The 25,645-nt window shown below is 52.9% G+C and overlaps 1 protein-coding gene across 2 annotated transcripts; it reads left to right on the top strand.

The window, feature by feature from the left end:
* Nucleotides 1–25,353, top strand: CSF2RB (colony stimulating factor 2 receptor subunit beta). 2 transcript variants are annotated; one of them, XM_044227974.1, is made up of 14 exons: nucleotides 1–301; nucleotides 6,684–6,917; nucleotides 7,862–7,985; nucleotides 11,328–11,518; nucleotides 14,605–14,756; nucleotides 14,841–15,009; nucleotides 15,490–15,625; nucleotides 15,786–15,943; nucleotides 17,098–17,237; nucleotides 18,214–18,376; nucleotides 20,341–20,431; nucleotides 20,632–20,689; nucleotides 21,515–21,618; nucleotides 22,243–25,353. In XM_044227974.1, exons 2-14 carry the CDS (start codon nucleotides 6,842–6,844, stop codon nucleotides 23,387–23,389), a joined length of 2,709 nt encoding a protein of 902 aa, XP_044083909.1. In that variant the 5' UTR covers nucleotides 1–301; nucleotides 6,684–6,841; the 3' UTR covers nucleotides 23,390–25,353. The 2 variants fall into 2 exon arrangements, with proteins under 2 accessions (XP_044083909.1, XP_044083910.1); XM_044227975.1 differs by lacking the exon at nucleotides 1–301 and adding an exon at nucleotides 6,342–6,461.
* Nucleotides 25,354–25,645: the final 292 nt, after the last annotated feature.

Below are 25,645 nucleotides of genomic sequence, written 5' to 3'. Positions count from 1 at the left end.
GGCAGGGAGCTGACTGACGGAGATGTGTAGGCGTGAGCAGGGAGCAATACTTGTGGCCGAAGGAACATTTGCAAACTCAGTAAGGCCTAGAAGAAAAAAAATCAATAATCTCGGTGTCCACAGTTCTCAGAAGCTGGGCAGTCTTGTGAGGAGTCACAGAAACCGGCCTGGCCTGGTGTCGCTTCCTCTTTCTGCTTCTCTGTTTCCTAACGACGTCGTCAGCATAAATAGGAAGCTCCCGCGGCTCCCCGTCGCCTGGACACTCCGGCAGAAGAAGGCTCTGCTGTCCCACCGCGAAGAGGTACACTTTGGCTCTCAGGGGGTGTCTGGGCCGGAAACCAAGGACAAAGAGAGGCTGGGGGCGTGGAGTGGGCAGGCGTGGCTCTGCGAGCCCAGGAGCCAGAGGGCAAGGAGACAGGCAACGCTGCCACCCTGCCTGAGGGTCGTGTGGAAGGGCCGTAAGGTTGTGGGGGGCAGGAGGAGCTCACCTGCGGGGTCCGCCTGTCCTGGCAGCAGGGAGGACGGGGGTGGGGGGGTGTCAGGGAGGTGGAGAGCTCAGACCTCGGAGTCAGACACCTGCGCGCGTCTATGCTTTGCCATTAAATGTCGTTAAGATGTTGGTGGCAGTGAGAACATCCTCTCCCTGCCCCGGTTTTTGCCTCCTGGTCTCTGGAACGGAAAGAGCTCCCATAGTCCCCGACATCCTGGTCTAGAAAGGGAGAGTGGGAGAGCGAGGGCGCGTGCGCGCTTGGGGGTGTGGGTGTCCATGGCAATGCAGGGGTGCAAAGAGACTGGGAGGCGGAGGGGGAAACCCGGAATTTTGTCACGCAGCAAGCGAACCAGAGCTTGGTGTGGCTTTGGAAGCTCACTTTGGAAGATGAGAAAGGGCCCGGTCCCCTGAGGAGGGACTATTTTTTCCCCCCTGGGAGAAAGTATTTTGGCTAGCATACTCGACCCTAAGCCTCTGCTGCTTTGTGGAGTTCAGGCCTGGGTGTGAGTGTTCTGTGCCCAAGCGTGCTGGCTGGCTGGCGGGGTGCAGGGGTGGGAGCGAGGAGATGTCTAGGGGTAGCCGCCTCCCGGGGTGCGCAGCTGCGTGCCTTTGCCCTGTGCATGGGGGCTTCCTCAGTCTGGTCCCGGTGACAAGTTGCAAATGTACAATCTTGAGTCTTCAAAGACCTTGTATCAATTTTGGATCTCCGGGTTCTGATCTTGACTTCTCATCTTTTCTACTTTCTGATCGTTTTATGAGGAACGGAGCCTTTCCTGTTCGCTTTTGATCACTCTTTTCCTTGTTCACCCGTTCTCCTCCTGTGCCATACCCACCAATACTACAGGATAGTTATTGAGTTGTTTAATGAGCGTGTTTAATAATAAGGGAATACATGGGGATCTGTTTTATCCAGTTAGAATGATCCGGAATCATGTAACACAAAAGAGAACGCGTGCCAGCTTTCTCTATCTCCTGGTACAAACGTCTGAGCACGCTGCAAGTGTATAGTTTTTCTTTGTACAGAAAAGGGATTATAATATACATATCGCTCTATGACTTATTTTTTCACCTAATACGTCATTTAGGATAACGTTCCTCAATAACACAAATAGATTTAACCCATTTTTTAACCCTAAGAAATAGGCGGCATTTACTAGTAGGGGTAAACCGCAGGATACCCCATCCAGTACTGATAGACATTTAGGTTGTTTCTAATTTTTCCACACCTGCAAAAGTGATTCTTCCGCAGCCCGCATGCCTAGAAGCAAAATTGCTGAGCAAGAGTTTGTGTTTAAAAATTTAATAAATATTGTCAGATCATCCTCAAAGTAGTTGAATTAACATATACTCCCACAGTCTTGCATAAAAGTCAGTTTCTCTTTAGATGATCTGTCTTTAAATGGTGTCCAATGGGTGGATGAAAATTATCAGGATTATTGCTTGAATTTTTCCTTTCCCTGATTATGGGTGAAGTTATGACTCTGCCATATATATTCTTGGCCATCTGAGCTCCTTTTCTGAAACGAATGGAGATGTCCTGTCCATTTTCTTATGGGCTCTTTGCCTTTTACATATTTACTGTTGTAGTGGCTCATTTATTAGGTATCTTAACAGTGTATTTACATATGTTTTAAATATATTTCCAGATTATCACTTGGCTTTTTTTTCTTCACCATGTTTAAGATATCTTGTTTCATATAAAAGCATGCTAGTTTTTTCTCGTATTTATCTTTGTTTTTCTTTGTGCTTTTTGGATTTGGTGTCTTCTTCAACCCCTAAGGTTAAGGAAATACTTATAATGCTTTAATCATTCTAGTTCTGACTTTTAGATCTTTAACCTACCTTGAATTTGGAGGGGTGGGTAATATGTAAAGTAATAATCTGACTTTAAAAAATTATCAGCTAACTGTATCAATGTCATAATTATGAGTATGTAGTCTGTCCTTTCCTCTATGATTAGAAATGCCACTCTTACCTCCCAAATTCCTGCTTGGTTATTTTCCTTACTGTTGTCCATCCCATCTGTCTATGATTACATTCCCATTATTTTTCTGGCTAATAGAACCCGTCTCTCATGTTTGGTTTGTTATCATCTAGAATCGTTTGTCACGCACATTAAAAATCGTTTTGGAGTTTGATTTAGATTGCATCGAATTTAGAGATTATTGGGGGGTGGATTGACCTCTGGAGATGGCAGTGATGGGCAGCCTTCCCCTATTTATTCCTTTAACCAGAAGAACATGAACATTTTCCTTTTGACTCTGACGTCACTACAGATTTGTAGTAGATGCCCAGAAATGCCAGTGTTCCCTTCAGTGCCTTCTTTGTCAAGATTCATCTGTTAGTTTGTCTATCTGGAATGGCTTTTATATTATCGAATACTGAGAAGCATTTGTCAAGATAAGATATTCCTTTTTTCCCTTTTAATCTGTTGTTATGTTTCTTTTAATCATGAAGAGAATTCTTTTTTTTTTAAGATTTTATTTATTTGTTATTTATTTATATAAAGAGAGCTCACAAGTAGGCAGAGAGGCAGGCAGAGAGAGAGGAGGAAGTAGGCTCACTGCTGAGTAGAGAACCTGATGGGGGGCTCGATGCCAGGACCCTGGGATCATGACCTGAGCCAAAGGCAGAGGCTTTATTCCACTGAGCCACCCAGGTGCCCCATGAAGAGAATTCTTAATGGCTCTTCATCTGTGTCTGGAATAATCCCCATGTGGCCATGATGTGTTCTTCTTTTAAAAGTCTTTGTCAGATTGTTCTATGACATTCTTTTCGTCTGGAATGAATTTGTGTTTTGCTTTTTTTTTTTTTCATTTCCAGTTTTTATTCCTACCATTAAAGTTCTTCACGAGTTTGGGAATTTTGGTGTGCATGTTTGTTTTGAGTGAAAAGGTGCTTGGTTTTTCTCTTCTCTTTTCTCTCTCTTCCTCCTTTTCCTGCCCTCTCCCTATAAGTCTTTTCTCCCATGCTTACCTCTCACTCTAGTGGGTTTTAACACTTACATTTTTAACACATGTATTTAATGCATATTTTCCATCAGCTTTTGGGTATAATAAACATACATTGTGATTTACCAAAGAAGACACGATCTTTAGCTTAGCAAGCTTTCAGTTCTCCTCTGCTTTCCACCCCTAATCTGACAGCCAACTCCCACATTAAGATCATCTGTGATTTATTTCAATATAGTAATGGTGAATTTACTTATTTTCACTTTATAAGTAACAATTCTTTACTTAGCTTAAGTTTTACTGCCTTCTTTTCTTGCCACTAATTTCAGTATCATACACTTTTTGGACAATTTCTTTTTTCCTGAAATGCATCCTAGAGTAATTGTGTTCCTCAGAAAAGATCTGAAAATTTTCCTTGTCCTTACATTTCCAAAATGTGTTTTTCTGACCTCGAGTGTCAGTTTAACTTTGACTTTTTCAGTGATTCTAGATTTTAAACATATTGCCCCTCAGTATTTTCAAGACATCATTATCTACTTAGAGTTCAGAGTCACTTGTGAGAAAATCTGGCCAACCTGACCCATTGAAAATAATGTTTGTTTCCTTCTGGAAACTTCTCACAGTATCTTTTTATTCTTGGATGGCCAAAAGTTTACCAGCATGTGACTGAGCATGGCACTATTAAAAATGGAGTTTATCCTTCACTTAGTGGACTCTTATCTCCTTTAAGCCCTGTGAAGTTTTCTTCTATTTCCATTTGCATCTGTTTGGTCTCCAAACAGTGGTGGCTTAACAGTATGGAAGCTTTTTTTTTTCCTCACATCAAAGAAAAAAAAATCTCAAAGATGTCCAGAGGTAAGCACTCTCAGACTGGTGTGGCTGCTCCACAGTGACAAGAAGGATCCAGGCTTCACTCTTTCTGTTGCATAGGGCTCCATCCTCAAGGTAACCATACAGTCCCAAACAGCTTCTGGAGCTCCAGCCATCACTCCCAAGTTGTAGGCTGGGAAGAAGCTGGAGAGGCAGGAGGGGAAATGTGGACCCTCCTACCTGAGCCAACTCCCTATAAGAAGCCTTTTCTGGAAGGTGCAACCAATGTTTCCACTCACACCTCCTTGGACAATATTTAGTGACGTGAACACACCTAGCAATAGAAGAGAATAGGAAATGTAATCTTTTATTCCATGTAGCACCAAACCCATCTGAAACCAGAATTTCTTTTACCAAGGAATAAGGGAACAGCCCAGGAGAGGACACTGTCTGCCGCATGGTTTGCAAGTTTAATATGATTTAACTTCTTATATTTAAATTAGTAATTAACCTGGTATTTGGGGATGGTGTGGAGTAGAGAGTTAGGGGGATATGATTTACAATGTTATTCAAGTATCTTAGCACTTCTTATATTCCATCCTTCACAATGATTCACAAATTCTCCATCATATAGTACATTCTTGGGGTGAATGGAATTGCCTGGTCCGTATGTCCATTGATCTATCATGTGTGTGTCCAACACATTACTTTACTTACCAGATCTTTGAAATAAATTTTGCTATTGAGGAGAACCTCCTCATTTTTATAAAAACTCATTAACTGTCCTCACGTGTATTTTTTCTTCTGAGTTCCTGCAAAAAACATCATGTTAAATTTTGTTTGGAATTGTATTAAAACTCTCACTTATTTTAGGATCACTCACTCTTTTTACATATATAGTATTTCTATTTGTGGTAAGACCCAAATAGAAGCTCTGGGTTTTTAGGCTAGTCCCAGGCTGATGGAGCAAACTGGGCCAGCCACAAGGACTCATACCCCTCCCCCATGACATTGCCCCCACCTGAAGGAGCTGAAATGGATAGTCTCTTTCCCCAGCTCCACACAAACCTCCTCTTCTTTTTTTTTTTTTCTGAGAATAATAGTTTCTGAGTACTTTCTGTTTTATTTTTTTTTTACATTTTATTTATTTTTTTTTCCAATTTATTTATTTTCAGAAAAACAGTATTCATTATTTTTTCACCACACCCAGTGCTCCATGCAAGCTGTGCCCTCTATAATACCCACCACCTGGTACCCCAACCTCCCACCCCCCCGCCACTTCAAACCCCTCAGATTGTTTTTCAGAGTCCATAGTCTCTCATGGTTCACAAACCTCCTCTTCTTTCCTGAGCCTCTTTTCGTTGTTGTTATTAGATTTTATTTATTTATTTATTTATTTGAGAGAGAGAGAGATAGCCCATACCTGAGCTAGAGGAGGGGCAGAGCGGGGAGGGAGAAACAGATTCCCTGCTGAGCCCAACTCCAGGCTCAATCCCAAGTCCCTGAGATCATGACCTAAGCTGAAGTCAGATGCTTAACCGACTGAGCCACCCAGAAACCCCTTTCCTGACCTTTTATCGAACTAACCACTCTATAAACATCACTGCGTTGGGTTCTTCTCATGTGACACACATGCATTTGTACCCACACTACTGGTGCAGAGAACAAGGTTCAGGTGCATTGATGGGTCAACCCAGGCTGCTGGCATGGGAGGGGCTGAGCCTGTGCTAAAGGTCAAGGTGGCTGCATCCAGAGCTGTGCTTTTCCCAGTAAGACAGCTGCTGCTTTGTATGTGTGTGTGTGTGTGTGTGTGTGCGCGCGCGCGCATCTTGAAGTTTCAGACAGTCTTACAGGGGGAGAAGGAACCACTGTCCTCTGCTCTCCTCTCCTGGGTACTTCCCAGAGCTACACAAAATGAAAAGAGGAAATCCCCAACCTTCTGCAGAGAAAAGGGAACAGGCATTCTGAGGGTAGTGTGGGAGGGATGACAGTAAATGGAGGGAGGGCGGGACAGCACCCGGCCCGAGAGTGTGCGCACCCAGTGTTGAGCACAAGTGGGATCCCAGCCAAGGGAGGACACTGTGGATGACAAGCTCTGTGATTGCTCTGAGCAGATCAGGTCGGGGGCCCTGAGGGAGCTCAGAAGAGGGCTCCCTCCCAGGTCTTCCAGTTGCGAGAGTGTCGCACGGGAGTTCCTGGGGCACGACCAGGTGGGGATCCACTTCTGCAGAAGCCATCAAATGCATCTCCTTCACGGTCATGCCCTAGGCACTGAGGCTAAGTGGAAAGGACCGCCCTGGGTGGCAGGCTGAGGTGGGAGGGGGTGCTGGAACCCACGCATCACTCCTGGGTTCACCCTGTAACATGGGCCAAGTCCTGGGGCTATAGGATGGGAGGGGCCAGCTCTCAGCTCATGTCTCTTCTGCCGGCAGAGTCCCAGAGAGAGGATTCTCAAGAGCAGGGGACATGGGTCTGGCCTGGCCTCCAGCGGGGGAAGAAGCCAAGATTCCAGGCCAGTGAGGACCCTAGTCCCTGCCCAGCCCTGGATCCACTTGCGCCAGCCACCTGCTTGCCCAGAGCTGTCTGAGAGATGGTTGTGTCCCGGGGCCTGCTCCCTGCTGTCTTGCTGGCTCTGTTCTGGGGGCCCAGTGTGGCAGGGGCCCATGGTGAGCTCTGTTGCTTCCTCCCCTTTCCTGGCCCCTCCTCACAGCCAGTCCTTGAACAAGGCACCCCCACATGCCTCGCCACCCCCCCTCCGCCCCAAAAGCCCCCAGGCCCCTCCCTCCCTCATTTTCCTCCTCCCCGATCCTCTGGGGGGCCCCCGTCCCTCCTCCTGGATTCTCACTCTTCTCCAGCCTCCCGAAGGTTCATCTCTGCTTGGATGGGTTCTCTTCTCCTCCTGGCTTTCGAGGCTTCTCCTGTCCAGGCTGGCTGTTCCAGCCTTATCTCTGCCCCCATCCCACCCCACTCTGCTCCTCTGACGGCCTTGACCAGTTGCCTCCTTTGTGCCTTCATTCCTTGGGGCCCTCAGACTCGCGGTCTTTGCCTGCTTCGGTCCCAGCACCCTCCTCCTTCTCGGATGTTCCTCTGGCTCCTGAGTCCGCCAAGTCCCCTCCCCAAGGGCCCCCAGAGAACATGACTTCTCTGATAACCCTGAGTACCACATTCCCTTTCCCAGCCACGAGGCCCTGCTGCTGACCAAGAGACCTGGCCAGGGAGGTCCCACGGGGCTCTGCCATGCTCACTGTTAGGGATGGGTTTGTGCCCCTCCTCCCAGCTGTCCCAAGGGGCCCTGGGCCTGATGCATGTGTCCCTCATGGGGGCCTGTGCCAGGAGCAGGGTACAGCAGGGGCTCAGGAAATGTGCTGCACTTGCAGTAGAATGTGGTGCTTCTCTCCAGACGGGGGAGTCCACAGCTGGAGCTGCGGACCCACAGAACCTCTGGCCCCCTGGGGGACCCCAGGGAGCTCTGCCTAGCAGTCGGGAGCCCCTGGAGCACTCTGGGAAACCTCTCCCCAGCTCTGGGCACCCCCAAGGCGTGAAAAGGGCAGGTGACAAAGGACATCAGGAGGGGAGAGATTTGACTTCCTTTGTGCCTCTCCCTGGGCAGAGACTGTCCCACTGCAGACCCTGAGCTGCTACAATGACTACAAGAGCCTCATCACCTGCAGGTGGGCAAACACTCGGGATGCCCACGCGCTCATCAACCTGACTCTCTACCGGAGGCTGAATGAGTGAGTGACACCAGAGCCCAGGGGCCGGAGTGCAGGGAGGGATGCGGCTGTGTGGGGCTGTGCCAGGGGTGGGGGGCCGCACAGAGGTCAAGGAGGGGGAGACCCCAGCCCCGGTCCTGGCCCAGGCCCAGGAGCTCCTGCTCCATTAGGCAGCCTGCCAGGCCCAGGTGCTGGTGTCCGATATCGGGGTTTGGAGAAGAGGCTTACGCATTAACATCGCTGTTGATGATGGGTTGGCGATAATCTTATATCATCACAATTGAACGGACTTACCTGCAAAAGCCGATGTTAGATGGTCCTCCCTGTGAGGAGGACAGGGCAAAGTGTAGATGCCCGAGTTCAGACCCGCAACCTGAGGCTGCGGAGAGGAGGTCCCTCTCCCAGCCACAGGACGGCTGAGCGGCCGAGTGGGGAGCAGTGCCCTGTGTCCGGTGCATGGGGGACTGGCCTCCACGTCTCCCCAAGGCCCTGCTGCCTCCAGAATGTGGGTTTTCTCCTCCTTCATGTGGTCTCTGTGGTATATGCCATTTAGGAAGATTCCTCACGCTGTCTTGGGGTCTGGGGATAGTCTAACTCACCGTAATAGAAATAATTAAATGGCGAGCATCTCAGGTGCAGGGAGACCCCGTGGAGGCCAGCCCTGGGGAGGAGCAGCTCCTCACACCCACAACAGCACCCCCCAGCTCTCTCTCCCACGCTCCTGGGAGCCCCACCTTCCCGTCTCCACCCTCCTCGCCCAGCTCCACCTCCCCACTTTGCTGTGGCCCACTTCCTCCTGCATGGAGACTCATGATCCCAGAAGAGGGGCTCCCGGCCGCCGCCATGCTCACACCCCCCACCCACCTGCTCTGCCACGTCCCTGGGTGTTCCCTGCAGCAAGTCTCCCCCACCCCAGACCTGTCTACGGCTGCGCCCAGGCTTCCCACCGCTCTTGCCGCTTGAGAACACCACAGCCACCCCAGTGCCTGCTCTTCCTGTGCGATGGACAGGCCCTGTCCCGGGGTCATTCTTGATCCCTGAGCAAATGTATCCTGGCCCCCACTTACACCTGCCAACAAGGGCTGATGCTCTGGAGGGGCCTCCAGACCCCCATTTTCTCCAGCAGAGCTCATCCTCTGCCTCCCTTTGAGGCCACCCTCCTCCAAAGAGCTGTCTAGACCCACAGCACCCCGGGTCTTTCCAGTCATTCTGAACCCACTCCCCTGGGCTTCTGCTGCCCCCATCAGGCCGCCCAGACTGCTCCTGCCAAGGCCCCAAGGCCCTCCCTGCTGCTAAATCTCCGTGTCCTCCCTTCTTGACCGTCCTCCCTCCTTGACCCAAGGCAGCACCTGGCATAGACTGACCCCGCGTCCCCCGGCAACACCTCCATCTCCCAGCTTCCAGCCACCACACTCCCTCCTCTCCTTGTGTCTCCCCCGGCTCACCTTTTCTGTCTCCCTGGTCGCTCCCTTCTTCTGTCTCCAACTCAAAGGGTGAGATGCCCGGGGGTTCATCCTTAGATCTCCCCACTGGTATATCCTGATCCAGGAGCAGAGACCCAGCCTAGCCTGAGGCTGAGCACTGGTGACTTTCATACCCTCGCCAGCCCCACCTGCCCCCAAAGCCAGGCCCGCAGGTGCACCTGTCTCCCCACAGGTCCTTAGGGAAAGGCGTCTTCCACCCCCAGTGCTCTACACCAAATTCCTGCTCTGCCCCAAAGAGGCCTCCTGGCTCATCCCCATATCCCGTGTCGCTAAGCAGGGGCTCCAAGAGGCTCCAACCCAAAAGCTGGGAGGTGTGTTCCTTCACCTCCTTTACCACTGTTAGGTCCGTAATCAAAGGAGCGAGACTGATACAAAGCAAAGGTCAAGCAGAGCTTTATTTCGTGCCAAGCATCGAGAATCAAACCAACTGGGGTCAGGGTCGCCTCTTACAAAGAGGCGACCCCTCCCTGCCTGACCGACTTTTATAGAGCAAAGGCCATGTGGCCACACACAGGTGGCCAAAGAGATTGCAACACACGGAGAAAACTGCGCAGTCATGCTAGGTCCCACACGGGTGGCCAATTGAATTTCAGTTTACCCTAGTAGATATTTGAACTAGCCTATCACCTGGGTCAGAACTGGCGCCCAAAAGGTGGGCCCACGCTCCTTGGTAGCTAGGGAGACAGTATGCGCGCCCCACTGATTGGATGTCTCCACCTGGCCTGATCTGCCCTTATATCTGGGCTTTGCTACCTGGGACTGGTTTCCCGGACTTGCTTTTATTTTATTTTTTTTTTTAAGATTTTATTTTATTTATTTGAGAGAGAGAGACAGTGAGAGAGAGCATGAGCGAGGAGAAGGTCAGAGGGAGAAGCAGACTCCCCATGGAGCTGGGAGCCTGATGTGGGACTCGATCCCGGGACTCCAGGATCACGCCCTGAGCCGGAGGCAGTCGTTTAACCAACTGCGCCACCCAGGCGTCCCAACCCGGACTTGCTTTTAAGTTCCTCCGGGAGGGGCAGGGCCAATCCAAGTTTACTGCATAAACAACAAAATGGCTCCCTCTGGCTAAGTAGGCCCTTACACCACCTTTCCTTCCCCACCCGTGCCTCTAATCCACCAGCAAATGCTGTCGACTTCATCTTTAAATAGAATGTGGATCCGGCCAAGGCTAACATCTCCAGTCTGGTGTGAACCACTTCCTATCACTTGGATATTCGAGAAGCCTCCTACCTGGTCTCTGTTTCCAAGACGACCACCCTCCCCCAAACCCAATCTATCCACTATCCTCTCTCCTAGAGGAAGCCTTTCAAAATACACATCACGCTATGTCACTCCGTTGCTCATAGCTACATCTTCCGCACTCACCGTGACATCCAGATTCCTTAGATTCCTCTTAATCCTTGCTGCCTGTCACCTTGCTCTGCGGGTCTGCTCCACCTCCCACCTTCCCGGACTGCACTCCACGCGCACTGGGTAACTGCCTAGTCATGCAAAGTTCCCAGTCCGTGCCTGCCCCAGGGCTTTTGCACTTGCTATTCCCTTTATCTGAACTCCCCTTTCCCCAGGATGTGCATGGCTCCCTCCCTCACTTCCTTCAAGTTTCTGCCCCAAAGTCACCTTTTCTATGAGGCTTTCCCTGTCTCCTCTGTTTGAAATCAGACTCCCACCCCTGCCCTTCTGACTTCCTTATCTCCCTGACCTGCTCTATTTGTCTATGTGAAGTTTGCTCCATTTGATACATGACATATTTTATTAAGTCATTTCCCATGTGTCCCCCTGGCCCTGGACAGAGCCTCGAACACCGTGACTGCTTGGTGACATTTGTTGAGTGAGTGACTCTCCCACGCTGTGGACTAACCACATTGTCTCCTGGCAGGGACCCTCCAAAGCCAGTGTCCTGTGATCTCAGTAACGAGACGGCTTTGTTAGACCACCCCTGTCCCGGCTGTGTGTCCAGAAGATGTGTCATTCCGTATGAGTTTTTCGTTATTGCTGACAGAGACTACTTCTCATTCCGACCAGACCGGCCCCTGGGCACCCAGCTCACCATCACTCTGACCCAGCATGGTAAGGCCTGGGGTCCCCAGATGAGGGTGGCCCCTCCTTGGGTGGTCAGCCTGCAGAAGGGCCAGGGGATGAGAATCTTCAAGAGGTGGAGATACTGGCTTGGGGGTCAGTTTGATCTCTGAGGAGAAGAGGCTATGGTCTTCCTATGATGGTGGCATTGGAGCGACAATGTGAGGAACCCCTGGTCAGTGGCACCTCTCTTGGCCCGAGCTGCCCCACCACATGCAGCAGTGAAGGCTTCCCTTCCAGAACAATCCTTCCTATTCAGGTAGAAACCTTATCACTTGAAAGCACTCATCACCGTCTAGTCTCATCCAATGCCTGCAACAGCCCAGTTTTAGATGACGTGATTAAAGCCCAGAGAGGTCATACAACTTTTCCAAAGTGCCACCCCTGAGCAGTGGTGACAGTGACGGGCGAGTGAGGGCACCAGGTGTCCACAGCGGTGCCAGAAATCAGTGCTCTTGGGTGGATGTCAATGATCATTTTATTTAAATAGTTAAGCTTCATTTGACTGTCTGTTACACAGAAATATAACCAGCACTTCAATCTCGTTAATTCAATTATATCTATGCTCAGGATGAGCCTAAAATAGAGATGGTCTTTGGAATTCACTTGGTAAGAATCCTACGGATGGCTGACTTTTAGGAAACACTGCCCAATATTATTTAATCATTACAATAATGCATGGTGTCATGCCCTACTTTTCTTTTTTCCCCCATTTCTCTGATAATGAAATGGTACTGAAAAGGAACTTGCCCAAGGCCACTTGGAGGCATGTGTCTCACATAGCGTCCCGGGTCCCAAACACTGGGCGGCCCGTTGCACCTGCAAGTGTCGGATGGAGAGGGGGCTCCGGCCTCTGCTTCCTGCCTGTTTTCCTCACAGCAGCACAAAGCCATTGCACAAAGAGGAGATGGATTAGGCTATGGTGAATTCATTTCAAACAGGGTCTCAAAATGTATCTGATGGAGGAGAAAAGGCTCCATCTTGGTGGGGCTGAGAGCCTGCAGAGAGGCAGGAAACAGCAGAAATTGAAACACAGGTGGATGCCATGTGCTGAGGGGCAGTGGGCGAGGAGCCTCTGGGGTCAGGACAGGCTTCTCAGAGGAAAGAGTTTTGCAGGGAGATCCGAAGGGCGAGTGGGAGGACAGAACAGGAAGAGGAAACAGTGTGCACCAAGGCTGGGAGACGGGAGGGCAAGGCAGGGTGGGAAAACCATCAATTATTGTATCTCAGGAGCATCAGTGTCCAAAGGGCTGGACATGAGGGAAGAAGGAGAGGGGCAGTGGAGGCAGAAGCCTGACCTGGAGACGCTTCTGTGCCCTGCAAAGGGACTTAGAGGCCAACGTCTAGGCGATGGAGAGCCATTGAAGGGACATGACATCATGCTGCATGGGTGACAGGATAGATGGCGGGGAATGGGAGGTGGCAGGAGGCTGGGGCCCAGATGCTCATCCCAGGGAGAAAGGATGAAGATTCAACTGGGACACAATGAGGGACGGGAGCAGGGAGGCATACAATTCACAGAGAGGGTGTACACACACTTCATCCATACAATTCACAGAGAGGGTGTACACACACTTCATCCATACAATTCACAGAGAGGGTGTACACACACTTCATCCACTAGTCTGTTCTCTTGCTGAGTGCCCACACGCACCAGCAAATCAGTGAACGAGCCGGTCAGCATCCCTGCCCCGTGAAGCTGGTGGCCTCATCACAGGGAAGGTGGCAACTTAGAAATAGGGGAGGGAGTGTGGTGTTTGCCTCCTAGAGTGTACATTCAGCAGGGAGGTCAGTTCTAGCCCGAACCATTTTGGCAATGAATCAGGGAGGCTGGTCGGTGCTGGGCAAGGGGACAGGGGTGCATCTGACCGCTCTGAGACCCCCATACATGGAGGTCTGGGACATTTCACTTCCTTTCTCAGGTCTCCACCTGAGAAATGAGTTAGCAGAGTAAAATCTCTCAGGTCGGGTGAATAGGTTTTTCCTTGCATTCCTGGTTGGTCCAATTTTGTGTAGAAGCTTCTAGAGCTCCATACTGAGAGGGATTCCCACTCCCTGACAGGCTTAGGGGCTAGGTGGGCAGGGACTGATGAGCCTGATGGCGGGTTGGAGTGGGGGGCACTAAAGACGGGGTGCCCTGTATCTGCCATTCCGGCCTTAAGATTTCTCTAGATGTTCAACGTCCAGCCATGTTCAACGTCCAGCACAGAACATTTACATCTTGTTTAGAGTCATTGAATTTTTTGTGTGTGAAAGTCACCCCTCAGCGTTCAGACCCAGGAGCTTCAGGAAGGAGGGAGCCAGGCCATTCTTGAATGAATATGCTCGCCCAGCAGACAGATGTTTGCTGTTGGCTGACAGAATGGTTCCTTGAAAATTCTCTGAAGGTTGCCTGTTCATGTATTCATTCAACGTTCACTCAGTTTATCCCCAAATTCCCTGAACCACTAATCTCAGGCCATGGGGACCAAGAAGGGCGTCAAAGTCCAAACCCTACCACCCACGAGCTCCTGACTACTTGCGGGGGCAGACACGGAAACGCATGAATGCACCAGGGTTGTAAGGACTATACAATGGGCTGTGGTCGGACAGGAAAAGGATTGGGGGATTCTGCCCAGGGGAGGGGGGTCCAGGAAGGTACTAGAGGAGGAGACCTTTATGCTGGGCTCTGAGTGGCGCAGGACCCTGGGCAGGTGGAAGGGGAAGGAGGACGGCAAGAGGGCGGGGGAGTAACATGAGTCACAGCGCCCTCTGCTGGGAAGGGGGGGCAACACAGGCTGCACAGTGAATTGTGGGGACCGTTGGGGACAGGTGGGGACAGGTGGTTCCTTTGGGAGATTATTGCCAGCCCTTCATGGAGCTTATGTGATATGTGCACAGCTTTCGTTCATGTTCACAGTGAACCCAGACAATTTTGCAGATGAAGGGCCTGAGGTCCACAGAGAAAAAAGGTCTTGTCCAAGGCCACTTAGCTGGTAGGGACAGCACTTGGCCTGGAGCCCATCTGCCCACCACACAGAAAATGCCCCCCTACCGTCACCCAGCCCCTTAAGGCCCTTGCCTCCCCCTTCCTCCAGTGCAGGCCCCGGCACCCAAGGACCTCCTGATCAATACTACTGGGGAGCGCTTCCTGCTGACCTGGACAGTGGCCCTTCCGGATTCCCAGAGCCACTGGCTGTCCAACCTGGAGTATGAGGTGGTGTTCAAGCGACTTCAGGACTCCTGGGAGGTCAGGACCATGGCCAGCTCCGCCCCAAAGCCCAGGGACCCAGTCCAGCCTGAACCTGCTCCACTAACCTCTCTCTCCCCACAGGAGGCCTCCACCCTCTACTTGAACTCCTCCCAGGCCATCCTGGAGTCAGAACACCTCATTCCCGGCAGCACCTACGTAGCCCGAGTGCGCACCCATCTGGCCCCCAGCTCAGGGCTCTCGGGGAGGCCCAGCCAGTGGAGCCCGGAGGTCCGCTGGCACTCACAGACAGGTAGCATGGTCAAAGTTGGGGCAGCACCCTTCTGAGGGGAGGGCGGCTCGTCCAGCTCCTGGGAGTCTGCTGCAGGGTTCCACCAGTCTCCTGTGTCGTGTTTAGAATCCCTTCGCTGGGCCGACTCCATCCGGGGCCCCGAGCTCTGCATACCTTCTGGCTAGGAGCCCTTGTGGTGACGATGACAGTAGCCTTATGAGCGGCTCTGTCTTCCTGAGGGCTGTGCTCGGTGGGGACGAACCAACATCACTGTGTCGAGGCCCTGAGCCCTGAAAAAAGATGCTGTCCCCGTTTTGCCCGGGGGTGTGTGAAGGGTCATGGAATTCACTCACTGAGCTGGCAGGTCCAGGCTGTGTTGAAGCTTGAGTTTTCCTGGGAACCAAGCCCATGATCTCTCTGACATGAGGTTCCTGGTAAGCCCCCCATGAGTAAAGGAATGAATGCAGGAGGGAATGAATGAGGGACTGTCTCCCCTCCCAGGGGACAAGGCCCAGCCCCAGAACCTCCAGTGCTTCTTCGATGGGGCTGCCATTCTCAGCTGCTCCTGGGAAGTGAGGTCCGAGGTGGCCAACTCAGTCTCCTTCGCCCTCTTCTACAAGGCCAGCCCCAATGCGGGGTGAGTGTCCCCTTCCTCCCTCCCATCTCCTCCCCTCTTCACCACCTTGCCCTCCCCAGGCCTCGCCTGACTCTGAGGGCCCCAGAGGAAACCATACCCCTTCCTGTCCGTTCCCATGGCCCCTGCCTCCCTCTGCCCTCACTTCCACCGTGATCCTCAGGGAAGAAGAGTGCTCCCCAGTACTGAAGGAGGAGCTCCCTGGCCTCTATGTCCGGCATCAATGCCAGATTGCCGTGCCCAACCCCAGGAAGGACAGCCAGTACACCATCTCCATTCGGCCAAAGGAGGAGGAGAAGTTTATAAAAAGCTCGGAAAACAGTGAGTCTGACCTCCAGCCTTTGGTGCAAGTGCTCCTGCAGTGGTCCTGTCATCTGTGTCCCCCACATCCACTCAGGACTCCTGATGGCCCACTCTCCATGTCTGTCTCTGTCAGTAAAACGCAGCCCAGTGACCAAAGGGAGCCAAAGTGATTCAAATCTCTTCTTGAAGTGGTCAAGATGTAACAATCTGACAATGACAACGGCAAATAGTATGAAGGAAGCTTCAACGGATAGTCCCCAGGAACAGACCTTTAAAACCCATTTTTCCCTTTCCTTTAGCTCTGCTTTCCTGTTGAGCCGATCTGCAGCCCCTCCTGCCAGCCACGCCCATCCCTGGTCCTCCCACTGAACTTTCCCTTTCCTTCCCTGATTGGATTTTTCTCTCTCGGGTTCCCAGAGTCCTCTGCCAATGGATATTTTCTCTCTTCAAGATAACTGATCTAGGAATGACTTCTTCAACTGGGGGCTAGACTACATGCAAAGAAATTGTGACTCCTTGCAGAATCCTATCCCCTCTTCTTCTTTAGTAACAAAGAGCTCACGCAAAGGAGCCTCCTGCGTGGCGTTCCGGGACCCCAGGCTCTTCCACCCAGTCTGGAATGTGTGCAGGAGGCCACATAGCCCCTCTGTCTCTGTCACCTGGTTGGAATCCACCAGTCACCCTGGGGTTCTGCCGTCTTTTTTCCACCACTTGTTAGCTGCCTGCCCGTGGTGGGTGACCCAATCGTTCTGGGGCTCAGTTTTTCCATCTGTGAATTGTGACAAGTGAACAGGACCCACCACATAGCAGTTCTGTTAGAATCAAGTGCAAGGATTCCTGCAGACAGAGCCTGTGTGACAATGCCTACAACGCCTACAACATACTTAATGATGCGGCAGGGAACTAATTATTGGTGTCTTTATTTTTTTACTTAAACGTGAGGAGTAACCCATGCTTTGGGTGACCTCACTGAAAGACAAGTGTATCTCAGCATCTGCCCAGAGAAGGGCTGCTCAGGTCCAAGTGAACAGTATGGGGAAGTGGGGGTCCAAGGACCCTGAGAGGGGCTGGACCCCGTTGGAGAGAGCACTTGTGACCAACATGGAATGAAAAGAGTGTTCCGTCGGAGGCATGTTAGGAACAATGTTCCCTAAAGGTTTCCCTCCCTCCAGTCCAGATGGCTCAGCCGACACTCAATGTGACCAAAAGCAGAGATGGCTACACCCTGCACTGGACGGCACAGGAGATGTTCTACAAGCACATAGGTCACACCTTCCAGGTCCAGTACAAGAAAGTTACAGCCTCAAGGGAGGTGAGGACCTCATGCCTGGGAAGGGGCCTGTACTGGGGTGGAGGGAGGGGTGGGGTGAGGAAACACACACGAGAGCCCCCACCTGCCAGGAGCCTGGCTCCCAGCAGGGGACCCATCAGAGGAAGCCACTGAGACTCAGCGGTCATGACCCTGTACGGTTGGCTGGTCACTGTCCCCTTCCTTAGTGAAGGTCTAAGGCTCACAGAGGTGATATGACATGGCCAGAATGAACTATAAGACCCTGAACTATGAAAGGGACGCAGACATCAGGGCTTGCAGGGCAGAGAGACGAGCTGCATGTCAGGTTTTCCAAAGTCACCAGGCGACTCTTCTTCAGAGAAGTCTTCTCTGGAATGCAACTGTGCGGCCGCTCCGAGCCGAGCTGCTCCTGATAAAGCAGGCAGGTCCCCAGGCCAAGGTTCTGTCTCCGGCCCACATCCTTAGGCAGTCTTAGGGTCTGTGTGCAGAACCTGGGGCTCCCCGTGGCCCAAGTTAGAAACTTCGGAGCCAACCACAGAATCTTCAGCCCAGAGATAGGGAAACTGAAGCCAGGATGGGTGTGGTCAGTGGGGGAGCTTGGAGTGGGGCCCCCAGAGTCCAATCATGCTGCACAACATTCCTGGGAAGGCCATAATTGGGGTCCAGGCTGTCCCTGAGGAGCTGAGAGGTTGGGGGTTGTCTCAGAGTCAGACTGGGACATGATGTGTCCTCAGGATTTCCGGGCCTCGGTGTTGTCCTAGGTCACAGGGATGCCAATCCCCAGTCCCACCCAGGGTGCTAACCTCTGTGAGCCCTGGGGTAGGGCCCTCTGTGGGGGGCAGGGGGACTTACCCAGACCTGGGGATGCAGCTGCAGCTGGGGACTGATGAGGCAGAAAAACTGGGGCCCTGAGGTGGGAGGGGATTGGGGCTGTGCCGCCACACACCAGCAAGTTGCCTCGGTCTCAGCACAACTGCTCACTCACCTGTGCCCACAGGAGAGCAAGACGGAAACCCTCCAGAACGCCCACAGCATGTCGCTGCCGCCGCTGGAGCCCTCCACCAGGTACCAGGCAAGAGTGAGGGTCAAGCCCACCCCCGGCGGCTATGACGGCATCTGGAGTGAGTGGAGTGAGGAGCTCTTCTGGGACACTGAGTGGGGTATGTCTCCCGGCCTCCACCCTCCCTTCCGGGTACAGCCCAGCTGGGCAGAGGACAGGGATGGTGTGGACACAGAAGTGTGACCCCACCCCCACCTGAGTATCCTCTCTTCTGTGTATCACTAGTCATGCAAAGTGACCCCTGGTGTGTAACACAGACTGCAGGTGAGGTCCTGAGAGCAGCAAAGAGCAGTCCTCACCATTGCTCCTCCCTCAGACTGGACCTTAGCCCTCTATTAATATGGCCTGTGGCTTCATTAGGCTTTGTGGCAGCCCTCACCTAAAGACCACTGAGCCCAAATTTCCAGTTAGTTACTGTGGCAGCAAACATCACAAGCTATGGACTGAGGCCCGGCACTGGAAGGGTTTGGTCTGATTTCTTTCTGATTTTTTTTTCCAATTTATTTATTTTCAGAAAAACAGTATTCATTATTTTTGCACCACACCCAGTGCTCCATGCAAGCTGTGCCCTCTATAATACCCACCACCTGGTACCCCAACCTCCCACCCCCCCACCACTTCAAACCCCTCAGACTGTTTTTCAGAGTCCATAGTCTCTCATGGTTCATCTCCCCTTCCAATTTACCCAAAAGCACATACCCTCCCCAATGTCCATAACCTTCCCCCCTTCTCCCAACCCCCCTTCCCCCAGCAACCCACAGTTTGTTTCGTGAGATTAAGAGTCACTTATGGTTTGTCTCCCTCCCTATCCCATCTTGTTTCATGGATTCTTCTCCTACCCACTTAAGCCCCCATGTTGCATCACCACTCCCTCATATCAGGGAGATCATATGATAGTTGTCTTTCTCCGCTTGACTTATTTCGCTAAGCATGATACGCTCTAGTTTCATCCATGTTGTCGCAAATTTTTTTTTTTTTTAAAGTAGGCTTCACATCCAGGAGAGTTCAACACAGAGCTTAAACTCACAACTGTGAGAAAGAGACCTGAGCCAAGATCAAGAGTCAGACACTTAGCCGACTGAACCCCCCAGGCACCCCAGATTTCTTAATCTCCCCCATTTCCCTGTACTTGCTGCTTCCATTGTCCCTCACCGTTCACGATTCTGGCCACCAGGAGGCAGGTACAAGACTAGGTCCAGGAGGATGGAGGTGGTATTAGCAGCAAGGACCCAAGCCTCAGCCATCCTCATAGGGGAGGGATCTCAGAAAGAGGGTTACAATCAAGCGGAAAAGAGGACTGGACCTGGGCCTAAGAGAAGAGACCGAGGGAGTCCTGGAGGGGCCCGGCCTGTGGGGGCTGGACACTGGGGTTCCCAATAGGCCTTGATATCTCCTAGGTCCTCCACCAGTTTTTTCCCATCTCTACCTCTCCAAACTTCCCTGTTACTTGAAGCTGAAGCTTATGTGCTGCCTCCTACATGAAGTCCACTGTGATTGCCATGAGATGTAGTCATTGCCCCACCCCCTCCTGCTACTGAAAAGAATCTAACCCTCTTTGTCCTTCCTGATGTGGGAAACAAAGGCAAAAGAAATAGACAAAATTAAATTTTCTTATAACCTGCCGTCTTTACCTCCCCCAGTTCCAAAATATTTCATCAGTCACTGCTCACAGTCCCTGGGCAGCCCTTCCTCCCACGGGTCCTGTCCCCGTGCTGTAATAAAAACACCTTTTTGCATCAAAGACATCGCAAGAATTCTTTCTTGGCCTTTGGCTCCGATCCCCAGGACTCTAGCATTTCCACATCACTTCCCAGCGCTTGAACCTTGAGTTGCGGGGGGCGGGGAGGGGGGCCGACTGATTCCTTGTCCTTCTTAGCCTGTGTCTGGGCCTCCCTCCCACTCTGCACCCGAAGGAAATGAGCTTCGGGAGCACTGCAGCTGCACAGAGCAGGGTCTGGGGACTCTGCCGGGCCTCACCTCCCCTTACCTCCTCCCCCCTCCTAATCCTCCAGCTCTGTCCTCCCCAGACGCTAATGCTCTTTTTTCCCTTCCTGGCACCCTCAGTGCTACCCATGTGGGTCCTGGTTCTCATCCTGGTCTTCACCACTGGGGCACTGCTCCCCGCCCTGCGCTGCTGTGGCATGTATGGGTACAGGTAAGGGGACTCCGTGACGGTTGGGGGTGCACGGGACCCCGCAGCTGCCTCGTTCCAGTCCCTGCTGTGCCCCTCCTTCTTGGGGAAACCTTGGACAAATCTCACCTTCTCCTCTGGGCCTCGGTTTCCTCTCTGCACGGGAGCATGGGGCAGCTTCCCTGAGGTCCCTGGCCACTGTTACCCCTCTGGTATCTTTCTAGGCTGAACCAGAAGTGGGAGGAGAAAATCCCCAACCCCGGCAAGAGCCACCTGTTCCAGGTAGGATCTGGCTGCGAAGGCGGCTAGGGTGGTAGGGGCTCCTCTCTCCTGCGCCGACCTCCCCGTCCCTATGTCTCCCCCACCCCCCTTCTGTGGCTTTGAGCATGAAATATAGGTGGCCTGGGAAGGTGCAGGAAGCTCTCGGGGGCAGCCAACACCAGCAGGTTCAGCTCTGCCCTCCTCTGGGCACCTGCAGAGGCGCAGGACTGGCCCTGCCTGCTGGGCTCCCCTGGAGCAGGGGTAGGGGAGAACGGGGGCCTGCCGGGAGTCGGGGGGCTCAGCAAGAGGCCCGGTTCTGTAGGGGCCGGTGGGTTGACAGGAGGCAGAATGTCTTCCCCGAGGACAGGACAGCGGAGCTGAGTTTTGGAGGATCCAGGGTGGCGACAGGTGGGAGAGGCCCGCAGTGGGTGGACAGGACCCCTTCGCAAAGGGGACCGAGGGGGCGGGCCGTGAGCCTGGGCGCACATCCCAGATGCTGAGATGGTCATAAGGCGAGTGTGGGCATGTGGGTCACGGGGCCCTTTGGTCAGGCACGGCCAGCTTGCCTGTGGAGGGATGTCATGTCTAGTGGGGAAGAAACTAGGGCATGGGCGTGGAGGCAGCGACATTCAGATCTGTGGCCTTTCGAGGAGGCCGTCCCCATCCTCCCGTGCCCGAGGACCCACAGCAAGTCCCAGCCCCTCTCTGGGCCTCTCCTTCCTGGTGGCAGGAGGCCAGGCGGAGCTGGTCCTGGCCTTGCTGAGACCCTTCCGTGAGTCATCCCTCCTTCCTCCAGCCTCTCGAGCGCTCACACACCCACAGCACGAATGTCCCTTTCCTTCCCAGAACGGGAGTGCCGGCCTCCAGCTCCCAGGCAGCATATCGGGGCTCATCAGCAGGGGCCCCCCGCACAAGGGGCCACAGGGCAGCTTCGTCCCTGGGCTGGACGGGTGAGTGTCTGGGCTCGGGATCCCTGGGAGGTGGGAGGAGGGGGCCCCACGGCGCCCGCTGGAGGCTCAGAGGAGGCAGCCGCCAGCCTCTGATGGCTCAGGATGAAGAGAACCAGGGAGGCTGGTTGCTCTAAAGCCAGAGGATACCAGATGGTATCAGGAGGAACTTCCCGAATATCAGGCGAGGGAGGGCCCTACCTTGGACTTGACCCGAGGTAGAAGACTGGGGCAGGTGACCTCTCCCTGCCCTGCTGCCCAGGGAACGTCCGCACGGGGGTGCTGATGCCATGGTGGCGGGGGGGGGGGGGGGGGGAGGACTAGGCATGCGTGGGCGAGACACCCACCTGGTCCCTGAAGCTGGGCCGATGAAGGAGCCAGGGTGGGAGGAGCCACACCTGGCAGAGGTCTTTGAACCAGAGCATGGAGGCTGGCAGGTGAAGCCAGCGGGGCACCGAAGGCCGGCGCAGTGCCCTCTCTTGGCTTGCTCCCCAACCTTGCCCTGCCCCGTGCCCTCCCTGAGCCCTGGGTGGGGTCAGGCCTCCCCCCGCCCCACTCCAGCCCCAGCATGAGCCGAAGTGGTGGCCCCGGGTGACCCCAATCTCTCTGCGCCTGTTCTCCCCGCAGCGTGTTCCCTGTAGACTACAGACACAGCGAGGTGTCACCTCTCACCACGGAGGACCCAAAAGACGCCCGTGAATCACCCTCGGAGCCTGACACGACTCCAACCTCCTTGGACCCGAACTCGGAGGAGGCCCCTGACCCCCAGCTAGACCCATCGGCCTCCGCGGGCAGGTCCGAGAGCCAGGCTTCCGGCTTCGACTTCAACGGCCCCTACCTGGGGCTCCCCCACAGCCACTCCCTGCCTGACGTGCTGGGCCAGCCGGCACCCCCACAGGCAGGCCTGAGCCAGAAGCCGCAGCCTCCGGGGTCCCTGGAGTACCTGTGTCTGCCCGCAGGGGGGCAGGTGCAGCTGGTCCCGCTCGCCCAGGTGATGGCCCAGGGCCAGGCCATGGATCGGGAGGGGATCCTTGACCCGGGGGAGGAGGGGAGCCCCTCCCTTGAGTCAAGGGCATGCCCCGCCCCTTCTGTGCCTGGGTTCATGGTAGGCGGTCAAGGCCCAAAGAACAGCCCCAGCCCGAAGGATGGGACACTTGCAGCTCTGCCCACTGGCTCTGGGGCCCGTGAGGATGGCCTTCTGGCGTCTGGCTATGTCACCACTACAGACCTAGCACTCCCCTTGCCCATGGGGCTGCCATCTGCCTTCACAGTTCACCCTCTGCACCTGCCCACAGACCAGAGCCACAGCCTCTGTCCAGGAGTGGCTGGTGGGTCTCATGCAGCCCCAGGCCCCGTGAAGCCAGAAATCGAGGGCTATGTGGATGTCCCTCCAAACTCAGGCCAGTCTCCTAAGTCCCCTCTGGGCAGTCCTGCCCTTCCTCCGGCCAGCAGCCCCACCCTAAGCCCAGGGGAGCCCAGAGCAGAGGGGACGCCCCCCTCCCCACACCCCGAGGGGCTCCTGGTCCTACAGCAGGTGGGTGACTACTGCTTCCTCCCTGGCCTGGGCTCTGGTCCTCTCTCACCCCAGACAAAGCCCTCTTCCCCAGGACACTATCCTGAGATCGGGGACCCCGACCAGGTGTTCCAGGCCAAGAAGGCCCTGGGCCAGGCCATTCCCCAGATGCCAGCCATCCGGCACTTCAAGGCCCTCAAGCAGCAGGACTACCTGTCACTCCCGCCCTGGGATGTGGGCAGGCCTGGGGAGGTGTGCTGACACCTCCGGGCTCCTGGGGGCCTGAGTGGAAGTTCGGTCTCCCCTTCCACTGGTCTCTTGCCTCATCCGCACTCCGTTCTGCAAAGCTGCGTTGGGGCTTCTGAATTGGAGCAGATAGAGGTGGGGAAATGCGTGGGCCTCCTCTCTTCTAACTTGACCTTCTGCCAATCCATTCTCCTCTCCCCACTGCCTCCCTCTCTCTCTCACAGCCCGGCGGACACAGACACGTGCCCATGTTTCTTTCATGTTAACTTACTTTTAGGTTCCAAAGTATTAGAGCTTCTCATATACTCATTCTATTTGCCCCTGATTTTTTGTTTTTTGTTTTTTGGGGGGGTTTATGTTTTTGTGTTTTTGTTTTTAATAGATTTCCTTGCTTTCGCCACTGTCTTCTTTCCCTTTCCACTGATTTATTATCTGAGTGACTTTGAGCTAAGCCCAGTCTGAGATGACGTGTCTGGGTCGGAGCCTGTTCTGACACCGACATGTCCGGTTACGTGGAGGTCTTGGGTCTGAGGCCTGGCCCCGCAGGTATGGACACAGCCCTGGTGTGGAGAGAGGCAAGGGGCTCCCCTGGCTGAGACCCCAGAGAGGGAAGGCTCAGGAGAGCTGTGCAGGGCCTGATTCTGGGCGCTCCAAGCAATGAGCGTGGTAAGGGACGTGCAAGAGGAGAGTTGTGCTGAGCTCACAGGAGCCCCCCACAACCCCAGTCTCATGGTGTGCGTTCCGCCCACTGGCTACTTTCTATGTCCTGCCTGGTGGGCCTGCAGAGGGACATCCAGAAACCACATGTACTCCAGAAATGCTGAGAAGAACCGCTCAACAAAGGGAAAAAAAGGAAATTATCAAAGGCCTGTACCCTTTGGTGCTTAAAATCAGAGTCATGCTGTGCCCTCCCTCCAGAAAGAACTTACAGCTCCTACCTCTCCTGGCCATGACCCAGGGGCTTTGGATCTATGTCTGGTCCTACCCAGAGGATTACGGTTTCTTTTAAAATATGTGCCTTTCTGACATGCCCAAAAAAAAAAAAAAAGGCATTAAATTGTTTTAATTTGCATTATTTGATAACTATCCAGTTTGCACACATTTTCGTATTTCCAGGGCATTCGTATTTCTTGACCGGGATAAGCCCGTTAAGGACTTTGTTTTGCCGGGTGTTCCTCTTTTCCCGATTAAGTTTTTTTTTTTTTTTTTTTAAACTGTTTACATGTGGTCTTTCATGATCGGTGCAAGTTTTTCCCTCTAGTTTGTAGTTTGTCTTTGGGTTTTGTATCTGAGGATCTTAGACAGACCCATACAATGTAGCCTTGTAGCCTTCTCCACAGCCTAAGATTTGCTGGCGCTACTGTGGGTGTCCAATTTACAAGGGCTTTCCCCCTCCAAAACTATATTGGTCCTAATTGGTATTTTTCTAGTTCAAGCTTTTTGTGTAAAATTGTGTTGGGTTTGGAATGTTCGTGTGCGAGAGGGAGAGTTGCCTGTATGTTCTCCCGGAATGAGTGGCCTGGGTATTTCTCCATCGTTTGCTGAAACACCCATTCTTTGTCCCTGTGTCTAAACGTCAGTTTTATGATCTAGAAAGTCCCTGATATATTTAGTGGGTTTCTAGGTTTCCAACTTTCTTATCTTACATTGTCTGCTCAATGCCCCCACTCCCAGCTTTGTAACATTTTAACAAGTGGCAGACCCAATGTTGTCATTTTTGTTCTCGAAGCCCTGCTCAATACAGCAGTGTTGGGAGGAGGGAAAGGATTATAAACAATGTAAATATTCGCAAATGATGACTTGTTACAATAATAACACTTCAGGTTATTCTAAAGTAGAATCCTGTGTTACAGATGGATGAGGTAGCCCTCCATGGATTAGAAAGAAATCCAAGAGAATGAATTCCAAAATGTTCAGACATTTGTTAGCTGGAAAAAAAAATTGCAATAAAATATTTTTTTTATAAAATAAAACCCAAACCCTAAATTTGTGTCTCTTGTGTTGGAGTAGCAGAGGAGGGGTGTGGTTTGAAACCACAGTTGCATTAAGGAGGGTGAATCCTGTGAAACAGAATGGCCCCGTGGGTCTCTGAGGCATCAAAGTGGATTTCGGGAAAGCCAGCTCAGGGTGTCCTTATCATTGGACGAGTGTGTGGAGGTGAGTGCAGGTGGATTCACAGATAATGAATCACGACAAATGCTGGGCCAGGTGGAGGGTGATTGGAAACGGGAGAAGTTGAGAAGTTGCAGGAAGTGGCCATGTTCTCTCCCC

This window comes from Neovison vison, chromosome 12 (assembly GCF_020171115.1).
Source record: "Neovison vison isolate M4711 chromosome 12, ASM_NN_V1, whole genome shotgun sequence".
NCBI lineage: Eukaryota > Metazoa > Chordata > Mammalia > Carnivora > Mustelidae > Neogale > Neogale vison.
Note: the sequence above shows the minus strand (reverse complement) of the source record. Positions and strands in the feature narration are given on the sequence as shown.